General features: G+C 50.1%; 1 protein-coding gene across 1 annotated transcript in view; it reads left to right on the plus strand.

Annotated features, from left to right (window-relative positions):
• Positions 1–715: 715 nt before the first annotated feature.
• Positions 716–17,542, plus strand: part of KIF5C (kinesin family member 5C) — a 148,968-nt gene continuing 132,141 nt past the window's right edge. The window contains exon 1 of the mRNA XM_077861652.1: positions 716–930. Within this exon, the coding sequence (XP_077717778.1) occupies positions 805–930 (126 nt within the window). The 5' untranslated portion in view covers positions 716–804. The remainder of the gene's footprint in view (positions 931–17,542) is intronic.

The raw sequence follows: 17,542 nt of genomic DNA on the forward strand, positions 1-17,542 counted from the left end.
ATTTTATTTTATTTTTTATTTTTAAAAGATTTTATTTTTTTATTCATGAGAGACACACAGAGCGAGAGAGAGGGTCAGAGACCCAGGCAGAGGGAGAAGCAGGCTCCCTGCAGGGAGCCGGACGTGGGACTCGATCCTGGGTCTCCAGGATCATGCCCTGGGCTGAGGTCAGGTGCTAAACCGCTGAGCCACCCAGGCTGCCCTATTTTCATTTTTTAAAAAGATTTTATTGATTTATTCACGAGAGACACACACAGAGAGAGGGTCAGAGACCCAGGCAGAGGGAGAAGCAGGCTCCCTGCAGGGAGGGAGCCCGATGTGGGACCCCGGGGTCACGCCCTGGGCCAGCCGCGAGCCGGGTCCGGGCCTCTCCGCCCGCAGCGCAGGGGACTACAAGTCCCAGCGTGCCCCGCGCCGGGGCCGGGCGAGGGCGGGGCGGCCCTCCGCAGTGACGTCACCCCGGGCGAGCCGGGGGGCGGGGCGAGGGGCGGGGCGGCCCGGGGAGGCGGCGGAGCGCGCTGGTGCTGATGCAGGATGGCCGGGCGCGCAGGAGCCCGGGAGGTCTGAGCCGGGCGAGGCTCGCTCGCTGCGCATCGCCGGGGCCGCCGGCCGCGTGGTCGCGGGCAGGTGGGCCTGGGGCGCCGCGCGGGCCAGGGCGCGGCCGGGGAGGCAGGTCGGCCGCCGGGGACCCGCCCGGCCCCCGAGGTCGCGATGCCCCGCTGAGAGGCGGCGTCGGAGGCTGCAGGAGGCGGCCTGGCTGCGGGCGCGGCGGCTCTCGCCGAGCCCCGGCCCCCTCCCGCCGCGATGGCGGACCCCGCGGAATGCAGCATCAAGGTGATGTGCCGGTTCCGGCCCCTCAACGAGGCGGAGATCCTCCGGGGGGACAAATTCATCCCCAAATTCAAAGGCGAGGAGACCGTGGTGATTGGGGTGAGTGTCCGCGGCGCGTGGCGGCCCCGACGGCAGGGATGCTCGGGCGCCGCTCCCGGTCCCCCCCCCCCCGCGGCGGCCCCGGGCGGGCCCAGGTGGGGGGCGGCAGGTGCGCCGAGGGAGCGCCCGGCGCCGCCTTTGTTCGCGGGGTGGGGGCCCGCGTGGGCCTATTGTTCCGCCCGGCCGCGCCGCGTGGGGAGAGTCCTGCCCCCCCGTGCCCTGGCTCCCCTCCAGGCCGCGTCTCTGCGGCTCGCGGAGGGCCCCGGGCAGCGGGCCCGTGGGTCGGTCGCTTCACCTGTTCCGCTCACGACCTGAGCGCAAGGGAGGGAAAAAGAGGTGCTGGAAAAATCCTGGCCTCGGCCGGGAGCTCCCACGCCGCGTGGACGCGGCTCCCCGCGGTGCATGGGAGGGCGGGGGGCGGGGGGGCAGGGGTGGCTCCTGCCGGCGGCCCGGGACCTGCGCCCCGGGTCGGGTCGGGTCGGGTCGGGCCGGGCCGCCCGGGGAGGCGACCCCCACCTGGTGCCCGCAGGCGCTCGGGAGGACCGCGGGCCGCGCGCCCACCTGCCAGGGGCGGGGGCCGGAGCGCAGCCCCTGCCCGGAGCGCAAGTTACTTTGTGCGGTCGCGGCCGCGCTCCCCCCGCCCCGGCCTGCTCCTACCTTCCCCCTCCCCTCCCCTCCCCCCCCGGTCCTGCCTTACCCCTCCTCCCCTCCCCTCCTCCCCTCCCCTCCTCCCCATCCGGCCCTCCCCTCCCCCTCCCCTCCCTCCCCTCCCCCCTCCCCTCCCCCCCCCCCGCGGGCACCCGGGCTGCCGCTGGGGGCGGGGAACTCCGGAGGGCTCCGGTTCCGCCCGCGGGGTGTGGGATGCGGGTCGGCCCGCCCCCGCCCCCGCCCCGTGACCCCCGCCGCCCCGGGGTGTGTGCTGACGGGGCCCCTTTGTATGGCGCCGCGTGGGGCGGGACCGAGCCCACGGGAGCCCCCCGGGCCCGCAGACACGGCCCCGCCGTCCGCTCCAGGCTGCTGATGCAGCCGCGGCAGCCTTCCCGGCCCGGCATCGACCGAGTGATGTCATCCCGATGACTGAGCATGCTCGGCCCGGCCCGCCCCCGACCCCCCGCGGCCGGGCCCTGAGGTCCGGGGATTCACGGCTGGCCGCGCACCCAGGGGCCCCGCGGGCGCCCGCCGGGCTTTCCGGGGCGTCGGCCTCACCCAGGTGGAGCCGCAGCCCCCGCGGAGGCCCGCGGCCCGGCAGGTGCTCCTGCTGCGGGGCGGGTGCTCGTGGGGCAGATGCTCCTGCTCGCGGGGCGGGTGCTCGCGGGGCGGGTGCTCCTGCTCGCGGGGCGGGTGCTCCTGCTCGCGGAGAGGGTGCTCGCGGGGCGGGTGCTCGTGCTCGCGGGGCGGGTGCTCGCGGGGCAGGTGCTCGTGGGGCAGATGCTGCTGCTCGTGGGGCAGGTGCTCGCGGGGCAGGTGCTCGTGGGGCAGATGCTCCTGCTCGTGGGGCAGGTGCTCGCGGGGCAGGTGCTCGCGGGGCAGGTGGGCAGGCGCCCTCCTTGAAGGGGGCGGGTCTGGGGTCTCGCCCGGGGCTGCCCTGTGCCCCTAGAACGGCAGCGCCCCTCCGCCCCCTTCCCCCCGTCGTGGGCAGCCGTGACCGCCGGAGGCCGCGTGTCCCTGCGCCCACCCGGAGCTGGCCTAGGAGGGCGGGGGGGGGGGGCTTGTTCTCCGCCTGCGGTTGAAGACGCGGTGCGCTGCGGGGTGGGCGGGACCTCGCCCCTGGGACCTGCGGCCGGCCCGGGCGGCACCGGGGGCAGCGAGTAGCTGGTTTGGGTTCCCCCTCTCAGTTGGGATCAGCCCACACTCTGATTTGCTATTTCCTGAGCCAGGCTGTGGTTTAGAGTGGGAGCTCCTGGGGACATCTAGTCCCTGCCCCTTACCTTGTAACAATTCTTTTGAACAAATAATTGTGCAGCACTAGAACATGTTCTGGTGACCCTGTTTTTTTTTTTTTTTTTCCCAGAGGTTTTAAAGAAAAGCCTGGGGAGCTTGTTTCTTCTTTGACTTCTCCACCTCCTCCTTCCCCCTTTTTCTCTTCCTCCTTCTCCTCCCCTTTCTCTTCTCCTCTTCCTCCGTTTTCTGAGTCTTCTAAGAGTGATGCACCAAGACTAATGAAGGAGACTAATAAATCATCCTCTTTGATCTCCGTGCAAGGCAGAAATCCCAAGAACTATATTTCCCATCTAAATATACATAGGATATTGACTAAACACATTAAAACAGAGTCACTATGTAAGATGAATAATTTAACAAAAAATTGTGGATGTGAATACACATTTAACTCTTCAACTGCAAAGTGAAGATTTTGATTATCTTACTATAATCCTTCAATACAACAGTTTTGGATTTTACGTTTTTTTATTGAAGTAAAGCATCCATATAGAAAAGTGTTCTCGTAATAAGGGTACAGCTTAGTAAAGCTTTTATAAAGTAACCACCCCCTTGAAACCATTTCTCAGACTAAGAAGTAGACATTTTGGGGCGTTTGGGTGGCTCATTTGGTGAAGTGGCTGCCTTTGCCTTGGGTCGCGATCCCAGGGTCCTATGATTGAGCCCCACATTGGGCTCCCTGCTCAGTGGGGAACCTGCTTGTCCCTCTCCCTGCAGCTCCCCCTGCTTGTGCTCTCCATTTCCCTCCCTTCCTCTCTCTCCATCAAATAAATAAAATGTTTAAAAAAAAACATTTTGGGGACCACAGAAGTCCCATTAGGGCCCCTCCCAGTCACTCGCTCCCTCTACCTTAGGGTAACCACTCTTCTGATTTCTAATGCCATAGATTAACTTGTTTTTTAAAAATAAACTTCATGTACACGAAACCATATAGTATGTTTGCTTTTGCGTGTGGTTTCTTGCAGTCAGCATCGTGCTTGTCACATTCATCCATGTGGTGGTGTGTAGCAGCAGTTCATCCTGGTTCTGTAGTACCCCATTGGATGACTGTACCACAGTTTATTCATCTATCGACTGTTGGTAGACATTGTTAGTTTCCACTTTGGGGTTAATATGGACAAAGCTGCTATGAACGTTCTTTTACACATCTTTTGGTGAGAGTGCGTACAGAAGACTGTCAGATGCTGGAGGTGTTGGGACTGGGGTTGGCAAGTGCTAGGACCATTCCCCTTCCTAATTAATAATGTGTAGCTAAAGGAAATGCAGACTATCATGTTTTGTACACTCAGTAGAATGGCTCCCAAGTCAATTCAGTTGCCACCAGCCCATATGGTTCAGGTGCAGGTGGAGACTGCCTTAGGTAGGCATTTCTTTCCTTGCACAGGCAAGGTGCAGTTGTGGGGATGGCCAAGGAAGACCAGAACCATACGGAAATGTCAGTCATCCTCACTCCCAACAGATAGATGTAAAAAATGAATTTCTGTTAGCTGTTAGTCTAAATTCAGAATTCCTTTTTTTTTTTTTTTTTTTTGGTGGAGAATGTGGGCATCGATTTTTTTTTTTTTTTTAAACCAGGGTCATTTTTTTTTTCTTTAAAGTTCTGTTCAGTTTTTATGGAGATGTATGGTAAGAGGGAGATTTTGCAGGTGGAGTTTTTAGATTTGTCTTTTTAAGGGAATGTCCTGTCTTGAAGGGATCATCTCCACCATTTTTGCATTTTTTTTCCCCTAAAGAAACCTAAACGTTTCTTTCTTTGAGCACCCCGGCCTCAGTCTCTCCCCACCTTGAACCCTTGTCGCATTATTTTGTATGTGATCTCGCAACTTCGTTGTCTTAGATTATTAATTTTATCATATGTTCAGTGACATTGTAAGCCAGATGTAGAGATAAGGACCATCTATGTTTTGCTTCTTTGTACCTTGCCCATAGAAAGCACTTGATAAATATTTTTGATCTCTTTGTTGAATCTAGAAATCTTTACTTTGGTGTATTTAACTTATTTCGTGGGCTCTTCATTGGCTGTAGGCTGTGGGGAGTAGTTAAAAAAAACAGTTTTAAAGAGAAGTGCTGTTCCTTTGGGCCTGCTAAGACGGCAGGATACGGTAAGAGAATTGGGAAAGCAGTATCTTCAGCTTTGGTAAAAATTAGGAAAGCTCTTAACAGCGGTGATGAGCTAGAAGTGGAGGGTGGGGATGGCCTAGTGATTAGAAAATTGATTCTTCAGAGGAAAAATACTGGATTTATAGCATTTCTGGACGTACTCCTCCATTAGCTGCTAAAAGTCCTGGTGAGTCAGCCACTACTTTGGGCTCTGACTGTTCGATGTATCCGCATTGACGGGCGCCCTGCCTTGGACAGCTCCCAGGAAGCTTCCCTGAAACGGATGTGGACACTTGAGTTTCCTCACTTGGGGCCTTCCTCTTGGTCAAAGTGCTAGGAAAGCAGGAAGTTCTGACCTACTTGAGAGCCAAGGCAGAGCGTCAGCCGTGGGCTGTGATCTGGTCAGTGGCATGGCAAGTGGCCTCACCCTGTGGGAACTCAGATCAGTTCTGGTGGATGCGCGAGAAAGGAAGAAGGGCCCGGGACAGAGACCACATTGCAAGCTGGAGTTATTGTGGAGATGAAGGACTACAGAAGAAATAACAGCTAAAATTTTTCTTTTTGTCCGTAGTAACGGTTTTTAAAAGCAAGAACATTAAACTTTTTTTATTTTAAATTTATACACTGTAAAATCACTTTTTTGCGTATGTAGTTCTATGCTACGGGCTTTGACAAATACAGAGTTGGGTAGCAGCGCTGTATTAGTTTTCTCTTGCTGCCGTAACACATAACTACACGTTTAAAAGCTTAGAACTATACAAATTAATTATCATACAGTTTCCATAGGTCAGAAGTCCAGCCGATCAGCTGGTTTCTCTGTTTAGAGTCTCATAAGATCAAGACCAAGCTGTTGACAGGGCCCTTTTCTTTTCCAGGGGGAAAATCCATTTCTTTGCTCATTCAGGTTGGTGGCGGCATCCTGACAGTCGCAGGAGTGTGGTCCTGTTTCCTTGCTGGCTGCCAGGCCTGGCTGTTCTCAGTTACTAGAAGCCACGCTCGGGTCCTAGTCACACGGCCCCCTTCCTTCTCTCTTAAAAACCAGTCCCTCTCACGGTTTATGTCTCCCCTGCAACTTCCACTGCCTGTCTCTCTTACTGACCCTTCTGCCTCCCCCTTCAACTCTCAAGGGCTCATCTGATTACAGTGCACCAACCCGGATAATCCGGAATCGCTCCCCATTTTCAGGTCAGCTGATTAGCAACTTTAGTTACATCTGCAAAGTCCCTTTTACCCTGTGACATTCACATATTCACAGAGTCTAGGAATTAGAGTGTGAACATCTTTTGAGGCCACTGAGACCACACACCAGCATACTCAAGATATAAAACAGTTTCGTTTACGCCCCGTGCCCCATGCCGCCCCTTTGGTCGGATCTTCTCCCTTCTCCACCCCTGACAACCGCTTCTTCTTCCTCTCTATAATTTTGCCTTTTCCAGAGTTTCATAAAAATGGAATCACGTATTAAGGATCATTTTGAGCCTGGGTTATTTTACTTAAGAATGCTTTGAGATTTATGTTGTCGCACGTATCAATAGTGTTTTTTTTTTTTTTTTTTTTAAGATTTTTTATTCATTTGAGAGAGAGCTTGAGAAGGGCAGAGGGTGAGGGAGAAGCAGACTCTCCACTGACCTGGGGGCCAGATTCAGGCCTTGATCCCAGGACCTGGCGATCACTACCCAAGCTGAAGGCAGATGCTCAACCGTCCGAGCCACCCAGGTACCCCAATAGTGCAGTTCTTTTTATTCCTTAGTGGTAGTCTATCACACGGACCTAACAGTTTGTTTTTCCATTCACTCATTGAAGGACATTTGGGTTGTTTCCAGTTTGGAGTGATGATGAATAAAGCTGCTATAAACTGCTTTGCATTTAGGTTTTTGTGTGAGGGTAAATTTTTATTTCTCTTGGGTAAATACCAAAGATTATATCAATCACATTTAACTATATGTTTAATTCTAAGAAACTGCCAAGCCGTTTTTCGAAGTGGTTGTACCATTTTGTATTCCTTCCTAAGAGTAGTATTCTGAGCCAAGATTTTATTTTATTTTATTTTTTATTTATTTATTTTTTTCTGAGCCAGGCTTTTAAAGAGTTAATTCAGTCACTTTGTCTAAGTGAGCACTAATAGTAGTGGTCAGTAGTGTGGAGATACACCAGTCCTTCATCCTTCTGTGCCCTAAATTCAGAGATGCTTACATCACTTGAAAATGAATGAGTGGTTTCCAGTAAACATACCCTCTGAAACCCTAGAATAAAAAATAGCTATAATCTCGCACATGCCGCTGAGACCACTCTGTTCAAGGTGAGCACACAGCCCGTATTTCCTAGATGAATGGGGTTGGTAGAGGCAGCAGGGAAAGTCCATCAGAACTGAGTGTGGGTTGACTAGCTGGTTATGGGGCTGTTTTGCAAGTTGCTTAACTTTTCTGGGCCTCAATTTGATCATATTTAAAATGGAGATAAAATTACTTATCTCACAGGGCGATGAGAATGACATGAAATGGTCAAAAGAGCATCTCACACAGAGAAAATGCTCAATAAATGCTAGTATCTCCCATGTTTCCTATCTGCCTTATCATTTTTCTAATTTTCAGAATTAGCTTTGCCCCCCCCCCCTCCAATTACTGCCCTTAACTCTGTCCCCTGAAAGCCCTCTTGCACGCCTGTATCTTCAGCATTTGTTCACTCCCTTCTACTTGGGATAGTCTTGTGAAATTCCTAACTGTTCGTGAAAGCAGAGCTCACGGTCCGTTTATTTATGGACTGTAGCAGCTAATCCTTTTGTTTGCAATGATCACATGAGGAAAGAGAGTGTGTGTGTGTGTGTGTGTGTGTGTGTGTGTGTGTTACGGGTCTTTGCCTCCCTCCCAGTAGTTGCCCAGTTGCTTAGTAAGTGTACCTTGACTGAGGCTTCCTTCTTCCCTTATTACCTGCATAGAACCAGGTCTCCAGACAGGCCAATTTCTGTATTTCCTTAAATAACTCAGGTATCACGGGGGATTTCCTTCTGCCTCCACCTGTGCTTGCCAGGCCCAACTCCCCTCTTTAATGACAATGGTTTCCATTCTTGGCTTTTCTCCCCCAATTAAAATAGGAGACCTCCCCCACCTTTGGGTTCCCGTCGGTCCCTGCCTCAGCTTTCCCACCTGTGTCTACTTATTAAATGAGCAGAAACAGGACTCCCTGCTCCCTGATGGTTTCTCTTGACTGAAGAAAAAAATAGCCCCACTGACAGCTCCAATTTCACCTTACTTCTCTCAGGGTTTTTTGTTTTTTTTTTTATAAGGTCCTCTTTGTGGCTGAGAAGTCTCCTCCCTTAACCCACTTGCTGCACCCCAACCAAGTTTCTTCCAGGAGGCGCCTACTTGTTGTATTTGTGGTTGTCTCTGCCGGTATTGCCGAGAGTGTGGGAGAACCTGGAGTCTTTGATTCCTCCCAGAACTTCCCAGCAGCAGACCTGGGCTGAGCCAGGCGGCCCAGGACCGGCTCCCCGCCTGCACCTCCTTCGCTGCACGGACCTGGACAAGCTGCTAAAGCGTGCTGGGTTTCAGCCTGCTGGCCTGTCAGCCAGGGACCGGATCACTCCCGCCTTGTGGGGTGGTTGGCCCAGGGGTGCCGAGCACCGGGCTCGGCCTGTAGCGGGCGGTCAGGTGCCGTCCCCTTTCCCAGATCTGCTGGCAGTGATCTCTGTGCTCTTGGCAGACCGACTAACCTTGGGAGAGCCCAGACCCTTCACCGGCTCCCTGGTCCCCTCAGGTTGTGGAAGAGAAAAACACTCTTCTGACCCTTGTAAAAGTGGTAAAGAGATCGTGGTGACCGGTGTCCGCACTGTCGCAACAGCGGGGAGAAGGGAGGCTGGACTCCGATACGCGGGGCAGCTTGCAGGCGGTGGGCCCGTAGGTGGACGGACAGTTACCAAGAGGAGACGTCCGGGGCTGGGGGGTTCTTGCGAAACCGACCTCCCAGGATTCTTGGTGCAGGCAGGCCGGATGCTGCCCTGTGCTGTTAGATCTAGGTTCTGAGGTCATCAGGGGCGCGGAGATCCTGAGCACGGTGGTGGGGGGGTCTCTCCAAACTGCCCGAGCTAGATTCCTGCTAACACTGGACTCTGCAAGGACAGACCTGCAAGTGCAAAGTCAGGGCCCAGGTGAGAAGAGGGCCCAGAGGGGCCTGACTGAAGTTGGGTCAGGACGAGAGTCGTCGTCAGTTGGAACCCAGGTGATCCAGTGGGGCATTTGAGACCCTCTGTATGCTGGGCCTGCCTACCTTCCCGACCTCGCCCCCACCCCATGTTCCGTCTGTGCTTCTATTCCCCCAAATGACTCGGCTGCTAAGTCTCTCCCGCCCTACCCCAGCTGCTCACATCCCACGTGCCCGGGATGACTGTCCTCAGAGTGGCTGAAGGACAAGCATCCATGTGCTTTCAGAGTCTCATTCCATAATGCCTTCCCTGAAATTTTTTCTGACCGGCCCCTTTGCCCCTCGACCCCGGCCAGGTTACCTACTGGTGCGCTCCCGGCTGACCTCCCCCAGCACTGGGGTTCATTTGTTTGGGTATATGTGTCCTTTCTTCCAAGTAGACTGAAAAGCCTTTGAGGGCAGGAAATGTGTGCCGCTTACTCACGTTTATTCACAAGGCCCGGAACAGTGCTTGGAACAGAGTAGATGCTTAGTACCAGATATTTTTTGAAAGAAATAGAAGAATGCGGACTGTCCTACGCTGTTAGACGTTAGAGCCTGGAGTTAGTTGCTTGGATTTTTACCTTGACCTCTCTCCAGCTCTGGCAACTTGCTTTTCCTACTTCGGGACATCTTCATGGTTTCGTTGTTACTGTCTCAAATGAAATCGCTTTTTCAGGGATTCTGACATATTCCATGCTCATTGAAAAAAATGCTGAGGCTGTGCAGAAAGGCATGAAAAAGGTGTAAAAAGCACCTTTAATTTTACGAACCAGAAAATACCGTTGTTAACGCTCTTTGTGTATCCCAGCACTTTTCCATTCCGTAAAACACCATACTTTGTTTTAGAACAAAGATACGATTTTCCAGAACTCTGTTTTGAAAGCCACTCTTGCTTAGCGGGATAGTTTAGATATCAGCATTTTCAATGGGTCCGTATAATTCTATTATGTCTCTAATCAAGAACCATTTCCTAGTGTGAGGCATTTGGGTTTTTCTGCTTGTTTTTGTTTCTGTTATAAACAAAGGTGTGATAAACGTTGGTGCACACCTTTCTTCATGCACTTGCCTTGTGTTCTAGGATACACGCTCAGAATTGGGATGGCTGGGTAACAGGATATAGAGGATTTTAAGGCAGCCATAGTTTCTGAGAGAGAGCAATCCAGAGAGGGTAAATTGTCCTCTGAGTTGTACTCTCACTTCTTTGCTTACCAGATGGAATCGCTGCCAGTTCCTCTCCCAAGGCATCCCTTCATACCTGAACTAAATTAACTTCTTACCGAGAGTATGTGCTGTCATGCACTGTTAACCCACAGATCCAGAACACGGCAGTGCCTCCAGACTTTTGATGTAAACCATACGATTTTGTAGGCTGTCTCCTGTCAGTTTCAATATCCTAAAGGATGTTGTTTCTTGGAGGTGATCAAAAGCTAAGTCTCTCTCTCGAGGCAGAGAAAGATAGAGGCCAAGGTTCTAGTGTTAAAGAAAAATAGGGTGGATGCACCCTTTCTTCTTGGTGCTAATGTGGAACCGCCCGTGATATCTTCTGGGCAGTGGTAGGATGAGAAGGGATAAAATAGCCCGATGCAGGACTGGATCCCAGGACCCCGGGATCACGACTGAGCCAAAGACAGGCGCTCAGCCACTGAGCCACCCAGGTGCCCCTGGGGTTTTCTTTTTATTTATTTTTTAAAAGATTTTATTTATTCAATCATGAGAAGCACACAGAGAGAGGCAGAGACACAGGCCGAAGGAGAAGCAGGCTCCATGCAGGGAGCCTGATGTGGGACTTGATCCCAGGACCCCAGGGTCACACCCTGGGCTGAAGGCGGCGCTAAACCGCTGAACCTCTGGGGCTGCCCAGGATTTTCTTTTTATTTTGTGCTTTTTCTACACCTCTATCTTCCTTCAGAGCTTTTTTTTTTTTTTTTTTTTAAGAGACAAAAGGAATGAGAAACATAAAAAGGAAACTACAAAACTTTTTCCTTAAACTATTATGTTGCAGTGGATTCTGTTGTCCCATATATATTTTTCCCCTCAATTAATTCTGTTGGGTTTATTTTCCAATACTCAATTCACATCAAGGATGAGTGTTCATTAACTGAGAAGGTAATAAATATGAATACACCCAGAAACACCTAAAAAAATTGCTGTAAATGTAGTTCGTACCAATCTGAGAAGGGTGGTACTGAGCTCAGAAGACAACTACGTGACCCATCTGCCTGCTTTCCTGACGTTTCCACAAGCCAATGAAAGCCGGGGAGCACGTAGCAGGGAAAAGCTATAATGCAAAAGCTCCTTGAATAGCTTTTCTGGGTGACGCTGCACTGCTGGCCTTGGTTTATTGAAAGGATAAGTGGGATGTGATCATTAAGGGAGAAAGGCTGGAAATCCCGATATGGGTCTACTGTCCCACGTGACTCCATAGCAAAAGCCTCCTTTCTTGTTTGAAGGTCCTTTATGTATGAACATTTCTTTTTCTCCTCACGTGTAGTCAGTAGCACCTAGTACTCTGATTTGAACAAACCAGCTGCAAAAGGAATTTATGAAGCAATGGGGGAAATTTGGGTATCTGACATTAAGCAATTGCTCATATTTTACTTGTGATAATATTATTGAGGCTTTAAAAGAGAACTGACCATATATATATATGTATATAGGTCAGGGATAAAATGATGTGAGATTTCACTTAAATAATCAATTCGGGGTGGGGGGCACCTGGTGGCTCAGCGGTTGAGCATCTGCCTTTGGCTCAGGTTGTGATCCTGGGGTCTCAGGATCTGAGTCCTGCATCCGGCTCCCCATGGAGAGCCTGCTTCTCCCTCTGCCTGTGTCTCTGCCTCTCTCTCTGTCTCTCATGAATAAATAAAATCTTAAAAAAAAAAAAAGGAAAATCCCACTAATTTATGCTTTAACTTCCTAGACTGCAATGTATGGTGGTAAGAGCTGCCAATCAATAATTCTATTTTAGGAGCAACTTATTTAAAGATCTTGGCAATGCAATTCTGGAATGGCACATCTCGCGGCCTCTTCCTTTTCCAGGCCTTCTCACTGAGCAATCTCCCCCATTCCCAGGTTTCGTTTTGCCTCGCAAGGAAATGAAGAGCAGTCTGCTTCAGTTCTTTGAGGATGTTATGTCATAGTTTTTTTTTTTTTCTGAAAAAAAAAAAAAAAAAAACCTCATTCCTCAGGGATCATTGATTTTCATCTGGGACCCCACCCACCCACCATTACATAACAACTCCATCTGACTTCAGAAACTTTGAATAGTGTTGGGGGAAGGGACTTCTCCTCTATTGCGGCTGCCTCCTGCCTCGTGGAGGGGAACAAATTCCATTCTGACTGGGCAGTGTCCAGACCTGTCTGGGTCCTGGTCACTGGTGGGCAGGATCCCGTGCGAAGCAGTCAGTCCCTTCCTGTATCTGACTTTGTGGGGAGCTGACCTGTGCGGGGTCTGGCCTGGGCTGGCTTCCAGAGCTATCCTTCTGTCTCTGCTCTGCATGCTGCTAAGTGGGTCGAGTGAGAGGGGTCCACAGATTCAGGCCCAGGTGGGCTGGTCTCAAGGTCCAGAAGAGGTTGGGTTGCAGGATGGAGGGGTGGTGAGGTGAGGAAAGCAGACAGACCATGAAAGCCAACTCCCTTGTCCAGGTTCGGTACTGGGGTGATGGGTACTGGTGCCCTGCCCAAGTGGTGCCTGGGTACTTGTGGGGCTGACTGTTAGGGGAGGCTTCTGCCTTTTTTTAGGTCCTTTGTGCTAATGGCATCATATAGCATCAAAACCTCCTAACTAATGGTTTATTTATATAATATTTGTGAAAAGTAGACTTTAGGAAGGAAGTGTTTAGCTCTTCAGTAATAATTACTAAACAACACAGCCTACTAATTATGTGTTCAAACAAGTGGGAAAAAGACAACCCAAGTACTATATCCTAGAGTAACAACACTTGCTGGTTCATTTGTTTGTTAAATGTCTCTTAATAAATATGGCTCTTTGATAAAGATTGGCCTGAGGATCTGTTTTAAACTGTATTTTCTGGTCTAGGCCTTTATCGAAAAGAGCTTGTCAAGGGGAAAATGTATAACAAGTTAATACTTATTTAGTTCTATTAAAAAATGAATAGAGGTAATATGTACTTTCATGGAAAACGTGAAATTAAACGAATTCTTTATTACTATGAAAAATTTTTCCTTTTTTAAAGATGAGAGTTTTTGGACTTCATTGTAATACTCTGCTGTCCAGTATGGAAGCCACTGGCCTCATGCAGCTCTTGAGCACTTGTAGGGTGGCTGGTCCAACTTGGGATGTGCAGTAGAGGTAACATTTAGGCTGACTTTTGAAGACTTACTACAAAAAAAAGGGAATATAAATATGTAAATATAAAAAGGGAATATAAATATATAAATGTAAAGTCTCATTTTTGTGTATTCATTACATTTTGAAATGATAGTATTGTGGATATATTGGGCTAAATGACATTAATAAAATGATTTTCCCCTTTTTATTTTTAAAGTGTGGCCAGTAGGAAATTTAAAGTTACACATGTGGCTTGCATTCTTTGCTGGCAGTGCATTTCTGTCGGACAGCCTTGCGCTAACATTCAGATGCCGACATACTGTTTCTGCATTTATTAATTTTAGTTCCACTTTGGTGTATTGAGGGCTCATCGTGTACTAAGCTGAGTAAGTCAAGATCCCTGCCATCCATAACCATAGATATAATCCAAGAAAAGAAGACATGTAAAGAAGAAAAAGGTTAGCATGCTGGGAGTGTCCGAAGAGAAGAGGAAACACAAGGCCTTGCTAGAGTTAAAAAGAGAGCACATCCAGTTGTGTTCAGAGAAGCGTCTGGCAGAGGGACCATGGATCATACCGTGATTCTGGGACAGGATCTTCTTTGCAAGTGTAAAATTTGCTTCCTTAAGTTAGTTTGCAGTTCTGCATAGCTGCCCTAGAGATTTCTGTTTTGGATAGTGTCGGGAAGAGATCTGAGGAGGATTGTGTGCCGCAGCCTGGTGCGTGTCTATGCTGTCACTCCCGGCTCCCCTGCAGGTACAGCGACACCGACTGTTGCCCCCAGAGCTGTGGGAGGTCCTGGCCCTGAGCGGTGGGCAGTGCTGTGCTTGCAGCCGTGACCTTGGGAACCGGCGCCGCCTTTGAGGAATGTCCCGAGGCTGCCGGGCCGCCGGGCCCCCAGCTCCCAGGCAGGCAGCTTGGGTTTGTTTGGTTTTGTTTTTTACTTTCATCGCGATGATCGCAAATCTGCCACTTACCTCCCGCCTGCATTCTGTTGCTACCGCTCGCAGGACGGAGCCTCTGGTCCTGGACGAGGCTCCTGGACGTGCATTTAGCACCGGCGCCTCCCGGGAGGTCCCCCCCCCCCCCCCCCGGCCCTGGCGGAGGGCGCAGCTGTGGGACCCCGCCGGCTCGCAGGTGCCTCTGTCCCCGTGTGTCGGGGAGGTCACCTTGCGGGTGAGGCCGCATGGCTCTTTGGAGAGGAGACGGAGTTGGTCCTCTGCTGGGACATCACCCCCTCCCCCCGCCCCGTGTCCCTTTTTGTCTGGGTTGGCACAGAATTGATATTTCCTCCTTTGTGAGAAATGGCGAAAACGCCTCGATGGTTACATGAAAGCAAACAACACAAAGCCAGCCGCGGCCTGGCCGCCCTGCGTCATCCGTGTTGAGTTTTATATCCTTTTGCCTCTCCTCATTGACACTTCACACTTCAAAAAATATACTTCCAACTTGGACATACAGTCTCCCTTTTCTTTTTCTTTTTACCTAAGCTTACCCCGTAAATGATTTTCCACGTTGTGTAATATCTTCATGGTCATAATTTTTGGGGACATTTAAGTGCCGCTCAGGCCGACAGAGCTCGGTGGGCTGGCCCCTCTGGTGGCGGTGGCGGCGGCGGCGGGTCACGTCTCCGGCTTGCCCTTACTCCGGGCGGTGGCTTAGTGAACGTCCCCATGCACAGAGCTGTTTGCTTTTGTTGAGTTGTTTCTAGAGGTTGCGTTCTCCAGGAGTGGATTTACCGGACCCAATGCTACGAACATTTTACTTGATCTTATTAACTGTTATCCTACCGCTTTCTGTAGAGGCCAGTGCCTGCACCCTCCGGGGATGGGGGTGTCCTATTTGGCAGTGAATTCATTTTTGATGGAAAGTGTACATAACTGAAGCCACGTTTAACATAATGTGTTTCCGACGGTATGGAAGCTCCTGGGAAGACCTGGGCCTTGTAAGTGAGGACTTCAATTTGGGATCTTGCACGTGTCAAAGGCTCCTCAGTGTGCAGCAGTACTGTTGGCCTTGCCTATTTGGAGGGAAGAGGTGATGGAAAACAAAAAGTGGCTTAATTCTGGCAGATTTTCTTCGGCACAAAATTTCCTTCCAGCAGATGTAACTTATTTGGAAAGCAAGTTTGGGATGCTGGAGAGAAGGTGCTTTTCAACTAGGATGTTTAGGACTGTATTTAGAAAAAAATTGCTCAACGTTTTTAAAGTCAAGGATAGCCCCCCCCCTTTTTTTTTTTACCTCCTACTGTCCCCACCCCACCCTCTCCCAAACACAACCCTAGGCCACAATGTATTTGGTATAAATATCAGGTTATAGAGCAGCTCAATTAGAATTACAGACAACCTATGTGTTACTGCTCTTCTCACAGACCTTTATGCACCTTTTTGATAAAGAATAATTTTCTTAGACTGGTGAATTTATTCTCTTGCCCAACTGTTTGCAAACGATTTTAATTCTAACAGAGTAGTGACAGCATATAGCAAAGTTTGCTTTACTTAACAGACACTTATGTAAACTCTCTACTGTGCGTTCATCTGTTTATTTTTCAATTTTTTAAAAAAGATTTTATTTATTTATTTCAGAGAGAGAGAACATGCAAGCATGAGCAGGGAGGAGGGAGAGGGAGAAGCAGGCTCCCCGCTGAGCAGGGGCTGGATCCAGGACCTCCAGGATCATGATCTGAGCCGAAGGCAGATGCTTCATGGACAGGGTCACCCAGGCGTCCTTCGTCCATTTACTTGACTGCTCAGTACTGCCCTAAGAGGTGACTGTTGTAGTACCCCTCTCTGCATTCCACAGGGAGGCATCTAGGGCACAGAGAGTTTACGTCACTTGGTCAAGGTCACACAAGTATAAGTAAGTTGTGGACCTAGGATTCAGACTAAGGCAGCGTGGCCCTAGAGTCCTGGCTTTTAACCATTTGTTGTATCGTCGCATCTACATTTTAGTTCATAACAGGAGGTGAGACTGTCCAGGTGCACAGCATTTTCTAAATTACATTTGCCCTGGGGCACAAGTCCTCTGAGTTATTCCCTGACAAAAGGGGTATTTGCCAGTTAAATGTAAGAAGTGTTGCTCACATTCTCTGACTCTTGGAGACAACTCTACTTCTCTCCTCAACAATCCTGCAGTAAGTAAGCATTCTTCGTTTTGCTCACTTGGTGTTTACCATTAGCAACCCCCTGGGCTGAGACTTAATTTTGGGAACTGAGGTAGAAGGTAGCTATAACCCGGGCTGTACTTGAAAGTGGAGGGTTTTTTTTTTTTTTTTTTTTTGCTTTGTTTTTTTCTCTGTTTCCTGCCCTTGCATTGATAATCAGATTTTGTATGAAAGTCAGAATCAGCTCTGCAATTGCTGTCATTTCCATCTGAGAGGCTGTCTGGGGTGCAGCCCACGGACACAGAACACAATGCCATGCTCTCAGGGTGTGGCACATTTGCTAGGAAACCTTGTAGGTTAGACTTCTGAATGTGTCAGGGCACTCTTAATTTACGTGGACTGTCCACAGAGAAAAGGACTATGATGCCCCCCCCTTTCTTTTTAATAAAGCACATGTTCACTCTTCTCTTTTGTGTCTTAAAAGTGGAGAGATGTATGTCTGCTTCTTGGATTTCTAGGTCCATATGTACATTCAGCCACCTTAGCTGTCTTCTAAAGAATTTCGTCTAGATTTTAAGAGGTGCGTCATGAAGGTAACTTTTCTCATCTTCAAGTAAGGACAGTCCTGTTTCCTTCTTTCCACAACATAACACTTTTTATTCTTTTTTTTTCTCGTCTCACTGCATCAGATAGGACCTCCAGGACGACCTAAAATACAAATAAGATAGCAGGAGTCCTCGATCATATTTTTTTTAAAAGATTTTATTTATTTATTCATAGAGACAGAGAGAGAGAGAGAGAGAGAGAGAGAGAGGCAGAGACACAGGCAGAGGGAGAAGCAGGCTCCATGCAGGGAGCCCGATGCGGGACTCGATCCCGGTTCTCCAGGATCACGCCCCGGGCTGCAGGCGGTGCTAAACCGCTGTGCCACCGGAGCTGCCCCCTTGATCATATTTTTGATCATATTCTTCATTGTAAAGCAGTGTTTGGCATAGATTTTTA

Source organism: Canis aureus, chromosome 20, assembly GCF_053574225.1.
Source record: "Canis aureus isolate CA01 chromosome 20, VMU_Caureus_v.1.0, whole genome shotgun sequence".
NCBI classification, from domain to species: domain Eukaryota; kingdom Metazoa; phylum Chordata; class Mammalia; order Carnivora; family Canidae; genus Canis; species Canis aureus.